This window comes from Elephantulus edwardii, unplaced genomic scaffold (genome assembly GCF_000299155.1).
Source record: "Elephantulus edwardii isolate Elephantulus edwardi_28Jun2011 unplaced genomic scaffold, EleEdw1.0 scaffold00033, whole genome shotgun sequence".
NCBI lineage: Eukaryota > Metazoa > Chordata > Mammalia > Macroscelidea > Macroscelididae > Elephantulus > Elephantulus edwardii.
In genome coordinates this window covers 19,488,853-19,506,613 of record NW_006399783.1, presented here as the reverse complement: position 1 = coordinate 19,506,613, position 17,761 = coordinate 19,488,853, and the positions used below count along the sequence as shown (strand labels likewise).

Below are 17,761 nucleotides of genomic sequence, written 5' to 3'. Positions count from 1 at the left end.
TGTGTGTGTGTGTGTGTACCGTCAAATCAGATCTGACTGGTACAGGAGGAAATTGTCCCTCCTTCCCCAGAAGAGCATCTGGTGGGTTCGAACCGGGATTTTAGTCTTTTTGATGGTGGGGTGCAATCCATACTGAAGACTGTAGTCTTTGTTTGATCTTCTGCAGCAAGCATTTCAAGTCATCTTGACCTTCAGCAAGCAAGGTTATGTCATCTGCATAATGGAGGTTGTTGATGAGTCTTTCTCTGATCCTAATGCCACATTCATCTTTATAAAATCCAGACTCAGAGCAACTCCATGGATGGCAGATCTGAAATCTGCCTGTGCATTCTTATCATCTCTGATATGCTTGGGCCATTGTTATAATGCCCATGTTAATCTGTCTCACTGATGATCTTCTGCTGACCCTCCACTTTTCAGAGACATCTTTTCCAAGGTCTGGACAAATTATGTGAGGTCGAGTTTCACCACCCTTCCCTCTAATGAGTACCCTGGCTGCACTCTCTCCAAGACATATTTGTTTGTTCTCCTGGCTGTTGTTGTTATGTGCCATCGAGTCGTTTGCGACTCATAGCGACCCTATGTACAAGAGCTCTAAACACTGTTCTATCCTGTGCCAACCTAGCCATCTCAAATGCACTCATTCCCACCACTCCAGTCACAGAATAGATCCATCTCATCGAGGGTCTTCCTCTCCTGTGCTGTCCCTCTACTCTCCCAAACATGATGTCCCTCTCCAAGGACCAGTCCCTCCTTGCAACATGCCCAAAGTATGCTCTCCTGGCAGCACATGAGATATTTGGTATTCTCGAATTATCGTTGTTAGGTGCAGTCAAGTTGTGTACAACTCAAAGTGACCCTACGAACAAAAGATCTGAACCCTGTTCTATTCTGTGCCAACCTCAGTGTCGAACACACTTGAGCTCACTGCAGCAGTCACTGTGCCAATCCACCTGGGTAAAGGTCTTCCTCTCATTTCCCCTCCTTACACCTTTCCAAGTATTATATCCTTCTCGAAGAAATAGCCACTCTTAGCAACATGCTCAAAGTATGTGAGACAAAGCTTCATCATCCTTGCCTCCATTGATCACTCTGGCTTCATTTTCTCCAAAACATATCTGTTTGTTCTTTTGGCCATCCATAAGATATTCAGTACTCTCTTCCAACACCACATTGCATCCTTATTCATTCCAATACCTGGGATTCAGACTTGGAATCTCCTAAACTGTGAGACATATCTGTCAGTTTGTTGGGAGAATGTTCTGCATATTGCTAATTACTTTGTCTCTTTGGTATCTATATTCTTCCTTGTTTTATCATTATTCTAATTAGTACAGCACTTGTCTGTTAGTTTGCTGTACTCAGGCCATTTACGGGTGCTGTAATACTAAATGTTGTACCATCAGTGTGTCAAATGCCAGAGGGGTCATCCATGGTGAACAGGTTTTAGTAGAGCTCCCAGAGCAGGACAGACTAAGAAGGATTTGCCATCTACTTCTGAACTAGCAGATGTATGAAAACCCTATGAACAATAAAGGAATTCTTCTCCAGTACCACCATTCAAAGGAATCCATTCTTCTGTCCTTCTTAGCCATTGTCCAGCTTCCAGATGTGTCACGAGCAATTGAAAAGATGATGATTTATATACAAAATTGAATAGATTTAGAAAGAGGATATAGGCCTCATGCATACCTTTCCTGATTTTAAACCATGTAGTGTTCCCTTGCTCTGTTTAGACAATAGCTTCTTGGTCTAGGTATAGGTTTCACATAAACACAATTAAGTGTTCTGGGTTTCCATTTTTCTCAATGCTAGCCATAATTTGTATGAGATAAATAAGTCAATTAAAAAGAAAAAAAATACTATTATTTTCTTGTTTATATGAAATAGGCAAACATTGTTGCTGTTGTTGTTGTTGTTGATTGCCTTCAAGTCGAGCATGACTCATAGCAACCCCATGTACAAAAGGCCTGAAGCCCCTCTACAACTATAGACATTTATCAAAGTTCATAGAGTTTCCAGAGGTATGTTATTTAGGAAGTAGGACAAAAATTATTAGTGGATACCAGGAGAAGGAAAGAGCAAGGAAAGAGTAGGGGGTTTTTTTAGGGAGCATTGAGTTGATATTAATAGTGGTGGAATGATTTGGTAAAAGATAATGAGAATAGTTGCACAACATAATGAATGTAATAATTTCCACTAAAATCTGTTGCTGTTGTTAGTTGCCACTGAGTTGATCCCATGTGTGTAGACTAGAATTGCTCCAGAGAATCTTTTCTTTTTAAAAATTTATTAATAATTTCAATGAAAATTTACAGAGACTTTGGATTTCCATTCATTCATTATTGCACATTTCTCCCCTCCCAACCCTCCCCTCTAGTACACTATCCTCTTGGAAAAGTAAAAGAAAAATTCTTTCATTGTTTTACAATTCCTCCCCTAGGTCCATTCCACTATACAGCCTTCGCTTTGGACTCCTGTCGTGACAAAATCTCTAATAATTTTCCCTCTTAAACAGTTTTCTCCCTCATCTGTTTCAATGCACTATACATTATTGAACCCATCCTCCTCAGTCTCCTCCCAACCCCGAGGTCAGTCCTGCTTTACAACAGTGGCACCATATAAACCTATGCACTTTTGGAAGAAAATTGCCAGCCTAAGTCGGTCCAGACCACTAATTTTTTTATAGTAGTAGAGCACTTAACTGTTCACATCCTCTAGAGACTCCCTGAAATTATCAAGTAAAGAACGTTGTGTATATTGCCACCACAGTTTAAAGCAAACAACAAACCCTAACTACCAACTCAATACCACCTGTCAACCTTCCACTACTTAATACTACTCTCTGCTCTACATCCGGCACCAATTCAACACAACCCTACACTCAACACTATCCGGCACCCCAACACATACCAACTCAACACCACCTTCCATTTAGCATCAGCTGCCTCAGTTCGACACCACCCACCACTCTAGCACAACCCATTATCATCTTCCACTCATCATTTTGTACCAACTCAACATCACCAAAGACCATTCATTGTTATATATCATTCACCACCACCCAAACTACTTAATACTCTGCATCAATCTCCATGTCAGAGTGCTTTCCAAATTAATGCTCACTCAGACCACCCCTGTTATAGCTGTTGTTGTTGTTAAGTGCCGTTGAGTCGTATACTCATAGCGACCCTATGAACGAAAGACCTGAACACTTGTATAACTTTCATTGTTTCTCCAACTCCATAGGGTTTCTAGATGCAAGCTATTTCAGAAGTGGATGCCACTCCTGCTTCCAAGCTTGATTAATCGGGGAGCTCCACCAAACACTGTGCACCAGGGGTAACCATTATCGCATTTGATGCATCAGTGTCACAGTGTTCTGCATCATAGCAACCATGAGTTACCTCTGTACAGCAAGTGGACAGACCAGGGCTATACCACTTAGAAGAATGTTTGACCAAAAACAGTTAAAACTGGCCTGAGGACAGCAGACTAAAAACACCCATCTTTGGCTTCGTAGCATCAATTTCTGTCCACTAGGCCAACTGAGCTCTCTCTATGCTGTTGTGGTTGTTAAGTGCCACTGAATCATAGATGACTCTTAGTGATCCTTTGGCTTGCTTTCCAAATTAATGCTCACTCAGACCACCCCTTGTTGTTGTTGTTGTTGTTATGTGCCATCGAGTCACTTGCGACTCATAGCGACTCTATGTACAACAGCCCTAAACTCTGCTCAGTCCTGTGCCAATCGCACTGTTTCCTACACACCCATCCCGATTACCCCGGTCACTGAATCAATCCACCTCATAGAGGGCCTTCCCCTCCTGCGCTGTCCCTCCACCCTACCAAGCATCATGTCCTTCTCCAAGGACCGGTCCCTCCTTACAACATGTCCAAAGTATGTTAGATGGAGCCTCAGAATCCTTGCCTCCAAGGAGCAGCCTGATTTAACCCTCTCCAGGGTGAATCTGTTTGTTTTCCTAGCAGTCCATGGTACCCTCAATACTCTTCTCCAGCACCACAGCTCAAAGGCATCAATTCTCCTTCTATCCTCCCTACTCATTGTCCAACTCTCTGATGCACAACAAGTGATTGCAAAGACCATGGCCTGTATCAGATGCACCTTAGTCTCCAGAGAGACACCATTGCTCTTCAGAACTTTGGGAAGGTCCCTAACAGCAGACTTTTCCATCGCAATATGTCTTTTAATTTCCTGGTTACTGGCCAAGAGTGTTGACTGTGGAGCCAAACAAACTAAAGCTGTGTACAATCTCAATCTCTTCACCATCCATCCTGATGGTGCCAATTGGTCCAGTGGTGAGAATCCTTGTCTTCTTGACATTGAGCCTCAATCCATACTGAAGGCTGCAGTCCTTGACCCTCTGCAGCAAGCACTTCAGGTCCTCCTCAGTTTCAGCAAGCAGGGTTGTGTCATCTGCATAACGCAGATTGTTAATAGATCTTCCACCAATCTTGACCCCACATTTCTCCTCATAGAGAGCCCTGCCTCCCAGATAATCTGTTCTGCATACAGGTTGAAAAGGTATGGAGACAGGACACATCCCTGGCATACGCCCTTCCCAATTTTGAACCATGCAGGGTTTCCTTGCTCTGTTCTGACGACTGCCTCTTGGTCCAAGTATAGGCGTCAGATTACGATCAAGTGTTCTGGGATTCCCATTCTTCTCAGAGTCAGCCACAGTTTGTTATGATCCACACAGTCAAACCCCTTTGCATAGTCAATGAAACACAGATAGACATTGCTCTGGTATTCCTTGCTTTCAGCCAAAATCCATCTGACATTAGCTACAATGTCCCTAGTACCACGACCCCTTCTAAACCCAGCCTGGACTTCTGGCAGTTCTCTGCTGATGTGCTGTTCCAGTCGTTTTTGGATAATTTTCAGCAGAATCTTGCTTGCTCAATACTTACCCCAAACTACTGACCCAACAACATCACTCAGCTTCATTAACCAGTCATGACCACCCTCTGCCAGTAAAAGACTGTATTTTAGTCAATATTACCCACCACCCAATGCCAATCTCCACTTCATATTCTCTTGCTATTCAACACCACCTGGTATTGCCCAGTACACAATGCTACTCACTGTTCAACATCACTCCACATTCCGGTGGTCACTCAGCAACACACATTGTCCCTCCAGTCACTAATCTGCACCTTCATCATGCTGTATCTACATCAGATATCCTCACATACCCCCTGCCCCCTTCTTTACACTCTCACACACCAGTGTACACACCCAACTATTGCCCTCCCCCAGCTGTCCCTGTCCCACCCGCAATCATGCCCCATTCAGCCCCTCCCCTGCCTGCCTTGTCTGGGTCGTAGGCCACCAGCGTGAGGTTGTCAATGGGGATGCGGGCCGAGGAGTGCTCATACACGAAGCCGGTGAAGTTGACTTGGGCCTCTTGTGGTGTGAAGGTGCAGGCCGAGAAGGTGCAGTTGTAAAACTCGGGTTTGTGGTCATTGACGTCTGTTACTCTCAGCGTGACCCATATGCTCACCTGAGCCTCCTGCCCATAGATGTTGAGGGACTTCTCAGTGGCCTGAAGGCAGAGAGCAGAGAGAACCAGTGCTCAGAGAGAGCTAAGAAGTAGCGGTCCAGCAGAGTCCTAGGAGCCCTCACTCACCGTGACCTGCACCTGCACCTCCTCATCCTCGTTCAGCAGCTGCTCACGGTCTAGGGAACCATTGACCTTGATGACTCCGTCGTTCTCGATGTCAAACCAGCCAGGCCTTGTGGAGTCTGTGGAGACAGACAGAAAGCTGCTTCCAGTGCTGCTGACAAAGCCCTGCTCCACTCCACACCCCAGCCCCCCACCTGGGGACACCTGGTTCTCACTGGAGATCCTGTAGATCACAGGATCGTTGATGCCTTTGTCTCTGTCCACAGCCTCCACCTTCAGTACCGAGGTTCCCTGGAAGAACACATGGTAAGGGCCCAGATCCTTTCCCCTGTTTCCCGACATCTCTACCCAGGCCCTTCCAGGTCCCCACACACATTGGGTGCGTCCTCAGACACAGACGCCATGTAGTAGTCCCTGACGAACTGGGGGTCCAGGTCAGCCTGGTCAATCACAGAGATGGACAAGACGACAGAAGGGGAGCACAGGATGTTACTGCCGTTGTTGTCACCTGCGTCCTAAAGGGAGACAAGGCCTGACGTGATTCAGGCCCACAGATTCCCCCACCCCCTCCAACCCTACCAGCAGCCACACTACTCACACAGGCCTTCAGCTCCAGTTGATAGAAGGCACTCTTGTTGTTGTAGCTGAGGCTGTCGTTGAGAATAATGGAGCCATTGGGCAGGATCCAGAAGGGGTTGTAAGGTATGACCTGAGACACAGCACATTCAGGCCAGGTTCCCATGGGACAGCTTGTTCCTGATGACCCTCACCCTGAGGGACCACGGTTTGAATCCTGGCTCTGTCATTGACCATCTAGATGACCTTAGCCAACTTATGTGACCTTGTTGAGCCTCTGAGGAGCAAAGCTCAGGCTATTCCTTCAGTGGATCCAAAGGAGTATTCATTGAGATGGCATACACACCAGACACACAGTTGGTGCTAAATAAATGAGAGCCATAGCTAGCAAGTTTGCTATAGTGAGAAATGGGTTTATATACCCTACTGTCTGTGTGACTTTGGTCAAGAGGCTGAATCTCTCTGAAACTCAGTTTCTTCTTCTGTGAACCTGATGATGTGGCATTAGCCTTTGAGAAAGAAATTTAGCTGAGAAAAAAAGTAGGAAGAAGAATCCAGTCCATAGCAGACAACCTTCTGAGAAAAGTGAGACCCAGATAGGGTCAGAGGAAGACATGAGACAAGGGTTGGCCACCACAGAACCACTGTCCTCACGCCAACGCTCAAGGGCCTTATGGTTATCTGGGTAGGTGCTGCCCCCTGGTGGCCACCAGGAATGGTCAGGGCACGCGTTCACCCACACCTCACAGGGACTTTTTACACTTACCTTTTCTATGAAGTATGACACCAAGCCCCCAGGTCCTGTGTCTTTATCTGTGGCCAGCACAGTGGTCACCACAGAGCCGACTGGCAGGGTCTGTAAGGAAAGGTTTGTCACCTGTAAATCCAAATTCATCTCCACTTGTATTTCCTCATACCCCTTCTTGAGTCCCTCCTCAAGTGTATCATCGACAGCAATAATACCTCAGAGGCACAGGTGACTCACAGTTGTGTCCTTTGCCCTCTGCGTGGGGCGCAGGGGGTCTCTGAAAGCAACTGTGAGGAGAGTAGGGACTTCACATTTTCTTTCCTCTTACCCTCACCACTCATCATACCTGACCTCTGACCTGACCATGCCATGCCCCTGGTCAGACACCCAAGTGGGCACTCTGTTGCAAACAGTGGGCTGCAGTAACCTGCAAAGCTGGAAGACTGGCGGGCGGTGGGGGGGAGTCTTGACCTGGAACTGGGATGTGTGTCTTCTGCCTCCAACTTCCCGCAGGCAATAAAAGAGACCTCTTAAAATCCTAAATCACTCTTGGGTTTAAAACCTTCTAATGGTTTTCTATTCTTCCAGAATTTGGTTCAGGCTACTTCCACATCCCCTCTGCTGTCAGGACACTCCTCACTCTCCAGGATCACCTCCTCTGCACCTTCTAGCCTCCAAGCACACAGTCCTCCTTGATAAGCCTGGAGTACTAGGACTCATTCCTGTCTCAGGGCCTTTGCACCTGCCATCTCTCGGCCCAGAATGTTTTCCTCTGAATTTGTCATAACTGGTCCCTTCTTGCCATTCCTGTCTCTTGGCTTAGATGTCACTTCCTCAGAGAAGCCTTTCCTGACCACTCAGCCTAGAGTAGCTCCCATCTCAACCACTTTATTTCATGTTACTCCATCTTATGTTTGCATAGAATTCAGCATCATCTGAAATAATCTCTATTCTGTATTTTGTTGATTATTGTCTGTTCTTCCCTACTACGTGAATGGCAGCCAGGTTCTCCTAGGACAGTGCCTGGTGAACAATCAATGCTTCAATAGAACCCAGGGACAAATGTCTGAACCTCACCAACCTCATCTCTGGCACAATGCAAGACCCCACACTTGGTAGGTCCTCCATACCATGCAGCAAGGATGGATCCAGAGCTTTGGAGAACCTTCCTCCTATCTCCCTCTTCTGCAATGAAGGTAAAATAGGACTCCCTCATCTTGCTACAGGGGAAGGCCTGTAATGTGGATCTGGCCAATCAGAGCTTTCTATACTTCCAGACTGATCCAATGATGGGCCCATGACTCCAAGTGTGCCAATGAAAGCCAGACCTGCATCTTTGGTTGGAACCCTTGTGCAAGAGACAATTGCCTTCTACTGATGTTCCAAAGTTGATGGAATATGAATCCAGAGCAACAGAGGGACATTCGCAATGGCACATGGGAAAATCACCTCCCTACATCTACTCTCAGGATGGAAGCAACAAGAGAAGCAGAGCAGAAATCCCTTCTTGATGACACGGATCCAACCATACCTGACATTAGATATCTTTAAATGTTTCGGATTTTTTTTTAAGATAAATGTCGGTGGTTGTAGAGGGGCTTCAAGCCTTTTTTTCATGGGGTCACTATGAGTCGTGCTCGACTCAAAGGCAATCAACAACAACAACAACAACAGTGTCAGGTATGGTTGGATCCATGTCATCAAAGAAGAGATATCTCTCCATCTTTTAGTTCTGGTGGTCTAGAAGCAAGAAGCTGCGCTGTAATCCCGAAGTCTTTCGGTTCGAAACCACCAGCTGCTCCGCAGGAGAAAGACGGGCAATCTCCACCTGTGCAATTGCCTGCCTCTGAAAACCTGCTGGAGGGTCAGCTATGGGTTTATTCCAACTCTATGGTAAACAACAACAGCATGTTTCAGATACATGAGATACCATACCATTTTCTTTTCCTTCTCGCTCTTCTGTTTGCTTTCATATCTGAAACAATTCCAATCTAAGCTAAATCATCATTAGAATAGCTGTAAAAAATTGTTCCTAGGGCAACTGTCCCTGGAGCCTGGATTTGGTTCCTGTAATTGCCTCTTCTAAAAGTCACATTTTCTGACCCTGGGTTTCCGGATGGCTGCCTCTGATCCTTCTCACTCAGAGACCTCCTCACGTGCCCCCGTCCCCCACACCTCTCCCACAGAGGTGCTACCTCGTTGATGCTGACAGACAAGCTGATGTTCTGGAACACAGGCACATTGTCATTTCTGTCCTCCACAATCACTAGCAGGTTTCTCTGCACCTGCAGGTGAGAAAGTCCAGGTGAGTGTGGAAAATGTGTACCCACATTTCAAACAGGAGTGTCTGAGCAGCAGAGATCAGGTTGACAAGCAATGCAGGAGGACAATGAGGCAGTGTTGGGGGTACGTTCCTATTTGATATCTAACTGGTGCTCATTTCTATAGTAGTTTTAGTCTTTAGAGTAACCATAGACACTGAAGTAGTAAACATGGAGCCATTGCTTCAGGGGAAACACAGGCTAGAGTTTTGTTAGTCTCTGGTCACAGCATTTTTATCAATGGGTCAATAGATACCTAGTTTTACGTATATTTCTGTCTAAGGGTACCTTAGTTGATATAAACTTCTTACAAAGAATTACAAGCTATATTTCTTTATAATAAAGTACTAGGCAGAGGAGAGTTTAACATTTTCCTGACCCTGATTCACAACCATAGATCTCTTTGACTGTCAGCCTCCCATCATAGCTGTCCACTAAAAAGCAAAACAAAACCCCTCAAATTCATTGCCGTTGAGTTTGAACCAACTCACTCCCAATTCTCCACTGGGTTTCTGAGACTGCAAGAGGTGGTCCGTCTTTCTTTCGTGGGGCTACTGAAGGATTTGTACTACCTGAGAGGTGCAGGCTGCAAGTTAGCGGTACAGCTCCCTACGAGGCCACCAGAGCTCCCTCACTGGTTAGTGCATACAGCAGTTATATCCTCTGTCTCTTGGTACCAGGAACCAGGAAATCAAGAGACGAATTGCATTGGGTAAGTCAGCTTTCAGGGACCTCTCCAGAGTACTAAAGAGCAATGATGTCAGGCTGTGATTGCATGCTATGCATCAGAGAGCTGGACAATAACTAGGGATGATAGAAAGAGAATTGATGCCTTTGAGCTGTGGTGCTGGAGAAGAATGTTGACTATACCATGGACTGCTAGGAGAACAAACAGGTTCTTCCTGGAGAGGGTGAAGCCGGGCTGCTCCTTGGAGGCAAGGATTCTGAAGCTTCATATGACATACTTTAGACATGTTGCAAGTAGGGATCAGTCCTTGGAGAAGGACATCATGTTTGGAAGGGTGGAGGGACAGCGCAGGAGAGGAAGACCCTCGATGAGATGGATCGACTCCATGATTGGGGTAATGGGAGTTGGTGCATCAGAGACAGCGAGGTTGGCACAGGATAGAGCAGGGTGTAGGGCTCTTGTACATAGGGTTGCTATGAGTCGCAAGTGACTCAACAGCACATAACAACAACATCAACATCTCTCTCCTCCCTACTCCCTCTTTCTCTCTGCTCTTTTTCTGACCATTAGAGAGTGAGTTATCATGAGGAAATCTAGGCATTTTAAAATCTAAAATATGCCTGCCCCATTATTACAGGAATGTCCCTTTTGGCTTTATTTTTCCTGGTGAAAAGTTATAAACACCCCGGTGTCCACCACTTGGAGAACTAAGTGGGTCTGAAATGCAGATATTAGAAGAAATGAGGGAGGCTCGTGTGTGCAGGTGTGGAAAGATCTCCAAGAGGCTGAGTGGGCAAGGCGGGTACAATGGGATTCTGTCTTAGTTTGTTAATGGTGACATGAGAGAGCCACAAGTGGGTGACTTAAACAAATCAAAGTGTGTTCTCTTCAGTTTAGGAGGCCAGAAGTCCACATTCTAGATCTAGAGGCAAGCTCTAGGGGAAAGGCCTCTCTGTGTGGCGGCTGTGGAAGAGGGACATTTCCGTCAGCATCTGTCGGCCTAACATTCCCTGGAGATCTCCATATGTTCTGGCTTCCCCTCTTGTCAAAGAGCTTCACTGTCAAACAGCTTCCTCATGCGGGGGCTCAGGTCCCAAAAGACACACACCACTCTTGGGGGTTAATTTTTGGTGGTGCTGAGGTCTTACATCTCAGCCCACTTTCCCTCTCCAGTACATTCTAAGGGAGCTCTCCATATATCCAATTAGGCTTGTGATGAGATTTGCAAGGGTTGCATTTACCCTTAACCCTCCTCCAGCTCTTTGGTTTATCAGACTTTGAGGGATCATTACATAACTTCCATATTGTATCATTCCACGTGTGCATTTTAGGGAGACACAACTCAGCCTCTATCAGATTCCATCTGAGTTTTCAAAAAGGATCTTTCTCCCATGGACACATGAATGTGCATAAAAATGTTGACCTTGTGAAGGTGTACAGGAGCAGCAGACAAAAGTTTGGGGAATGGGAATGAGAGGGGATGTTTGCCAAAGGGAGTTTAATCTTTATCTGTAATGCTGGAAGTGTTCCTGAGATAATATATTCCTGCATATCAAAGTAAATTAAAATTTTGGATTAAACTGCTCCCTCAAAAAAAAAAAGTGCTGGGCTTCAAACCTTTATACATGTAGTTACAATTCTGTTCGCAAATCGAGTTTTCATTGTTATATTAATTAGTTGATACCCTGAGTAGAAGGGAGAAAAACAGCCTATTTACCTTTGAGTATTTCTATTTATACTAATCCCATATGTGCATCCCTGTGGAACCTTGTTCCACAGGGTTTTCAACTGCTTATTCCTCAGCAGTCGATTGTCTGGCCTCTCGTCTGAGGTTATCTCTGAGTGAGTTCAAATTGCCACGCTTTCAGTTAGAAGTCAAATTCATAACCATCTGTGCCCCCTGGGGACTCCTGGCCTGAGGAGGGTGGGTTCTCAATCTAATCACTTCAGAGTTAAGGAAAGTGTGGTGTTCACTCACTCACACAGAACCAAGGGACAGACAGGGCTGCTGACAAGAAAAGGATGAACACAGCTGAGACCCTGCTTTGAATAAATAGCCTCCAGAGCTGTGAGCAAATGTATTCATTTCTGTTCTTTAAACCCGCCGACTAGTGGTGTTTGTGTTACAGTAGCACTGGAAAACCGAGACAGATGGGGTTTGTTCATATGGAAGAAACAAAACCTCTTAACTTCCATGGAGAAGAACTTGAATCAGGAAACCAGAACACAGCAGCATAAGCATATTTTGTAGAAACAAAAATATTCATGCAAAGACGTTGAAAAGGGATTACTTCACCAGAAGCAGTAGATGGTGTCGTGGTAGTTGGGAACCATCGAACACTTCTGGTGAAGCAATAATAAGGGATACCTGACCCAGATCGTATTTTCAGTTGTTTAATATGCATGTGAAAGGTAGACAATGAGTAATGACTTTAACTCAAAGAAAAATATAAGCCTTTGAATTACGGCGTTGGCAAAGAATATTGACTATCTCATGGACTGGCACAAGAATAAGCAAATCTTTATTGGGAGAAATGCAGCCAGAGTGCTCCTTGGAAGCAAGGACAGTGGGATCTGGGCATGTGACCAGGGAGGGTAACAAAGAAGTCTGTCTTGGAGAGAGTGAAACCAAGTTTCTCCCTGGAGGCTAGGATTTTGAAGCTCGTTTCACATACTTTGGGCACGTGGCCAGGAGGGACCTTGCAGAAGGACATCATGCTCAGAAGGGGGAGGGACAGCACAGGAGAGGAAGACCCCGGAGGAGACGGCTTGATACAATGACTGGGGTAAAGGGGGTTGGTGTGTCGGAGTCAGTGAGACTGGCTCAGGTCAAGGCAGGGTTCAGAGCAGCTGTATATGGGGTTGCTCTGGGTCACAGGTGGCTTGACGGCATGTAACAACAACAACCAGGAGGGGATAGTCCTTGCAGAAGTGCAGCATGCCTGCAAAAGTAGAGAATCAGCAGAAGCAAGGAAGACCTTCAACAAGACGAAGTGACACAGTGACGACACTAATGGACTTTGTGTGATGATGACACAGGATTGTGCTGGGCTTGTTTCTGTTGTTCGTAGGGTCATTACACATCAGAGCAGACTCAACAGTACAGAACAACAACAACCACACAGTAGGAGCAACAGCACCAGGGAGGGCAAGTTCCTTACAGCGACCAACCACACAAGAGCAAGACGGCAGTGCTGGTCCAGGGACTGGGCTCAGAAGGCAAGAAGAACAGTGAAGAAGGACAAATTAAATCGACACCCAGGGACGCAGCAGGAAGAGTCTGTTACCTTGTGAGGATTGTAATCAGTGTCATTAGGCATGATGTGTATGAGTTGTTGAAAGGAAGATCTATCTGCTCTGGGATCTTTTACTTAGATCACGTTAAAAAAACTGCACTTTTTTTTTAAGTAAGCACTGGGGGTGGGGCAGGGGAGAGAGAGAAAGTGATTGCTTTGGAACACCTGGAATGAGCAGTGCTGGGTCCTTATTTGTTATCTTAAGACCTTAGTGAAATAATACGACATAAAACGAACAAGTATAATTTTGATAAAAATAAGCATAAAATGAGTTCTTATTTGTTGGGGTGTCTCTGGCTGCTGGAAGGGGGGGTCCCCCACCCCTGCTCTCTCAGTCCTGGAATGCCCTCTCCCCTCCACCTGCCCACTCACCCGCTTCTGATGGTCGCTCACAAAGACGATGATGGTGAAAATGGGCCGCGTCTGTGGGAAGCGCAAAGATAAGGGTCTTGAGTGAGGTGAGGGTCACAGGCAGGGCACCAATGGTAGGACCCTCGTCCCCAGGGACGTCCCCATCTCCCCCTCTTCACCACAAGGCTGCTGTCCTTTACCTCGTAGTCCAGAGAGCTGGCCAGCCTCACTTCCCCACTTGCCGAATTGACTTTGAAGAAATAGGCTTCAGGGCCGTCGATCCCATAGCTCAGCGTGTCCCCATCTGGGTCCTCAGCAATTATCCAGAAAGCTACAGCATCTGAAGATGGGACAAAAGGTTCTCAGGTTCCAGGGTGATTTCCAGCCTGACTGAGCCCCCACAGGGCTTCATACAGGCTGAACCCCCCGAGATTCCTTGACTCTGGCCACTATGGTCATGGACACTGGGTTTTGTGTGTTGTCGCTCAACACAACTTGGAGGCCTTTTGAAAACACCGCCCTGATTTTCATGGTGTGGAGAATCACCATAGCCCCGCTGGACCCACAGCAGGACTCTCCCTCCCAGCCAAGGACTAGCTACACAGACCCGGCCTGCACCAAGGCTCCACCTCGCTGGGTTAGAACGCTGTACTTTGTTGAGAGAAGAGCTTACGTGATTGGAGTCAACTTATCCCAGTGAAGCACTGGTGCACTCGACAGCCAAAACCCCTAAATCTATCGTCATGGTGTTTGTTGTTGTTAGGTGTCATCAAGTCGAGTATGTCTCACAGCAACCCTGTGGACAACAGACCTAAACCCTGTCCTATCATCCTCATCATCTCTGACACATTTGAGCCCACTGCCATAGTCAATCCTTCTCGTTGAGGAACTTCTTCTTTTTCGCTGTCCCTCTACATTTCCAAGGAGTTGCCCCTCTTAGCAACATGCCCAAAATGTGTGAGACAGTTTCACTATCCTTGCTTCTAAAGAGCCCTCTGGTTTCACCTTCTTCATGATATATCTATTTGTTCTTTTGGCGGTCCATGGGATATCCAGTACTCTTCTCCAACATTACAGCTCAAAGGCATCAATTTTTCTTCTGTTGCCCTTATTTGTTGTCCATCTCTTAGATGCATAGCAGGTGATTGAAAAGATCATGGCTTGAATCAGGAACACCTTAGTATTTAAACTGACATCATTGCTCTTCAGGGATTTGGAAAGACCTTTGACAGCAGACTTTCCCAATGCAATATGTCTGCTCTCCTAATCTCCTGTCTGCTGGCACCACGGGTGTTGATTGAGGATCCAAGTAAGATGAAATCGTCATGGAAATGATTCCAACTCATAGTGAACCCTTGTATGTCAGATAGAACTACTGCTAATCAGTACATCAATGATTGATTTTCTCAAAAGTAGATAGATCTTTCTCCCCAAATACCTCTGGGTGGGTTTGAACTGATAAACCTTCAGTTAGCTAAGTGCAAACCAGTGTAACCAAACAAAAACTTGCTGCCAGCCAGTCACTCCAACTTATGGAGACCAAACAGGTCAGATCAAATTCTGCCCTGCAGAATTTCCCGTTTTAATCTTTACAAGATACGGAGCTCTGGTGGCTTAGTGGTAAGGCGTTAAGCTGTACAGCATCAAGAAACATGTTTTGAATCTACCAACTACTCCTCAGGAGAAGAATGGACAATCTCCTCCCATGAGACCGACAACCTCTAAAAACACCATGGAGTGTTAGCTACTGATCAGCTCTGACTCAATGGTACAAAACAACAACAATCTTTAAAAGAAGCAAAACACAACCTTGAGACCTTGAATGTGTCCCACCTGAACTTTAAAACCATCTCAAGAACAGGTTTGAGAAATTCAACACTAAATATAGAAGACCTCATGAGCTATGGGATTACATCAAGAATACCATCAGTGAAGAAAGCAAAAGGTCATTACAAAGACAAGGGGAGAAAGAAAAGATCAAATGTAAAGAAAGCAAAGCAAAGAGAAGTGGTGAAGTAAAAGACATGAGCAGAAGATTTCAAAGTGCAGCTCAAGAATACAAAGCTAAGTTTACAACAAAATGTGTAGAGATGGAGTTAGAAAATCAAACGGGAGGAACGTGCTCAGCATTTCTCAAATTCAAGCCTCAAGTTGCAATACTGAAGGATGCTATGGGCAAAATCTTTAATGATCCACAAAGTATCAAGAGAAACTGGAGGGAATATACAGGTCACTGTACCAAAAAGAATTGGCTTACACAGAACCATTTCAGAAAGTAGGAAATGATCAAGAACCAATTATAAGGAAGGAAGAAGTTCAAGCTGCACTGAAGATACTGGAAAGAAATAAGGCCCAGGAGCTAATGGATCAATTGGCATGTTTTAACAAAGAGATTCAGTCCTGGATGTGATCACAGGCTGTGCTAATTTGGAAGACAGCAATCAAGAAACAAAAGATGTATTGCATTAGGAAAATCTGCTGTCAAGGACTTCTCCAAGGGGTTGAGGAGCGATGATATTAGTTTAAAGACTAAGGTGCAACAGACTCAAGCCAACTGAAAATTTACTTGAGACCTCTCCAAGGTACTGAGAAGCAATGATGTCAGTCTGGAGGCTGTGTGCCTGATACAGGCCATGGTCTTTGCCATTACTTGCTATGCATCAGAAAGCTGGACAGTGACTAGAGATGATAGGAGAGGTGATGCCTTTGAGTTTTGGTGCTGGAGAAAAGCATTGCATATACCATGGACTACTAGGAGAGCAAACAAGTCCGTCCTGGAGAGGGTGAATCCAGGCTGCTCCTTGGAGGCAAGGATTGTGAAACTCCATCTGTGATATACTTTGGACATGTTGCAAGGCAGGATCAGTACTTGGAGAGGGACGTCATGTTTGGGAGGGTGGAGGGACAGCGCAGAAGAGATGAGATGGATTTGTTCCATCACTGGGGTAATGGTGATGGGTGTGTCAGAGACAATAAGGTTGGCAAGAGATACAACAAGGTTTAGGGCTGTTGTACATAGGGTCTCTATGAGTCACAGGTGACTCGACGGCACATAACAACAACATGCATCTGAAGGTTGGACAATGAATAAGAAAGACAGAAGATGGATTGATGCCTTTGAGTTGCAGTCTTGGAGAAGAATACTGAATATCTTGTGCGCTGCCAAAAGAACAACTATATCTAGGAGAAAATTCAATGAGGGTGCTCCTTAAAGGTAAGGATGGTGAAATTTCATCTTACATGTTTTGAGCATGATATATGTAGTACTTGGAAGGGTAGAGAGCCATCAAAAGAGGAGACCCTCAACTAGATAGATTGACACACTGAATGTAACAATGAGCTTGAACATATCAGGGACATGAAGATGGCACAGGATGGGGAAAGGTGCAGATCCATTGTTCACAAGATCACTATGAGTGCCAGCTGACTTGACGGCATCTAACAATAATCTTTGTAGAGGTAGATTGTTCTGTCTTTCTTCCACAGAGCAGACTGTTGATAACCAAGTACTTGTATCACTACGATTTCTCCATAGTAAAGTTGTTGTTGTTGTTGTCTATTGCCAAGGCAGAATTGACCCATAGTGGGCCCTCCAGTGGATTTTCAGAGGCAGTTAATTGCATGGGAGTTGATTGCCTATCTTTCTCCCATGGAGCATCTGGATTTGAACCATGTACCTTTGAATTGCCAGTGCGACTCTTTGCCACTAAGCCACCAGAGCTCCATAGTAGGATAGGAAGCTTCAAATGTCTGGACCTGGCCAGTCTTTTCTTCACCTCAAGAGGTGCCCAAGTTCATCCATGATACATTCTTTCTGCTCAAGTTAGCAAAAGCAGGTGTGTTTCTGGTTATCCAGGAACCTTCTTTCTCACTGCATCCTCAGAGCAGAGCTGGGAGTTTGAAAATACCAAAGTCAATGACTTTCCAGTCCAAGGTTCTGCATACGCATTTCCTTCTCAACATTATCCTTATTTTGTTATGATCCACACAGTCGATAACATAGTTTATAATGTTCCCATAGTCAACAGAACACAACTAAAGGTCTTTCCCTCCATCTTCTTTTGATGCTCCTTGGGTCATTCAACATACTGTCCATAGCATCTTTCAATATTGTGGCTTGAAATTTATTT

General features: G+C 45.4%; 1 protein-coding gene across 1 annotated transcript in view; it reads right to left on the bottom strand.

The window, feature by feature from the left end:
• Positions 1 to 17,761, bottom strand: part of CDHR2 (cadherin-related family member 2) — a 50,129-nt gene that overhangs the window by 26,605 nt on the left and 5,763 nt on the right. The window contains exons 3-11 of the mRNA XM_006884382.1: positions 13,832 to 13,971; positions 13,664 to 13,703; positions 9,171 to 9,271; positions 6,994 to 7,083; positions 6,250 to 6,360; positions 6,026 to 6,166; positions 5,867 to 5,942; positions 5,655 to 5,770; positions 5,337 to 5,570 (exon numbers count right to left, since the gene is read on the bottom strand). Coding sequence (XP_006884444.1) covers positions 5,337 to 5,570; positions 5,655 to 5,770; positions 5,867 to 5,942; positions 6,026 to 6,166; positions 6,250 to 6,360; positions 6,994 to 7,083; positions 9,171 to 9,271; positions 13,664 to 13,703; positions 13,832 to 13,971 — 1,049 coding nt within the window. The remainder of the gene's footprint in view (positions 1 to 5,336; positions 5,571 to 5,654; positions 5,771 to 5,866; positions 5,943 to 6,025; positions 6,167 to 6,249; positions 6,361 to 6,993; positions 7,084 to 9,170; positions 9,272 to 13,663; positions 13,704 to 13,831; positions 13,972 to 17,761) is intronic.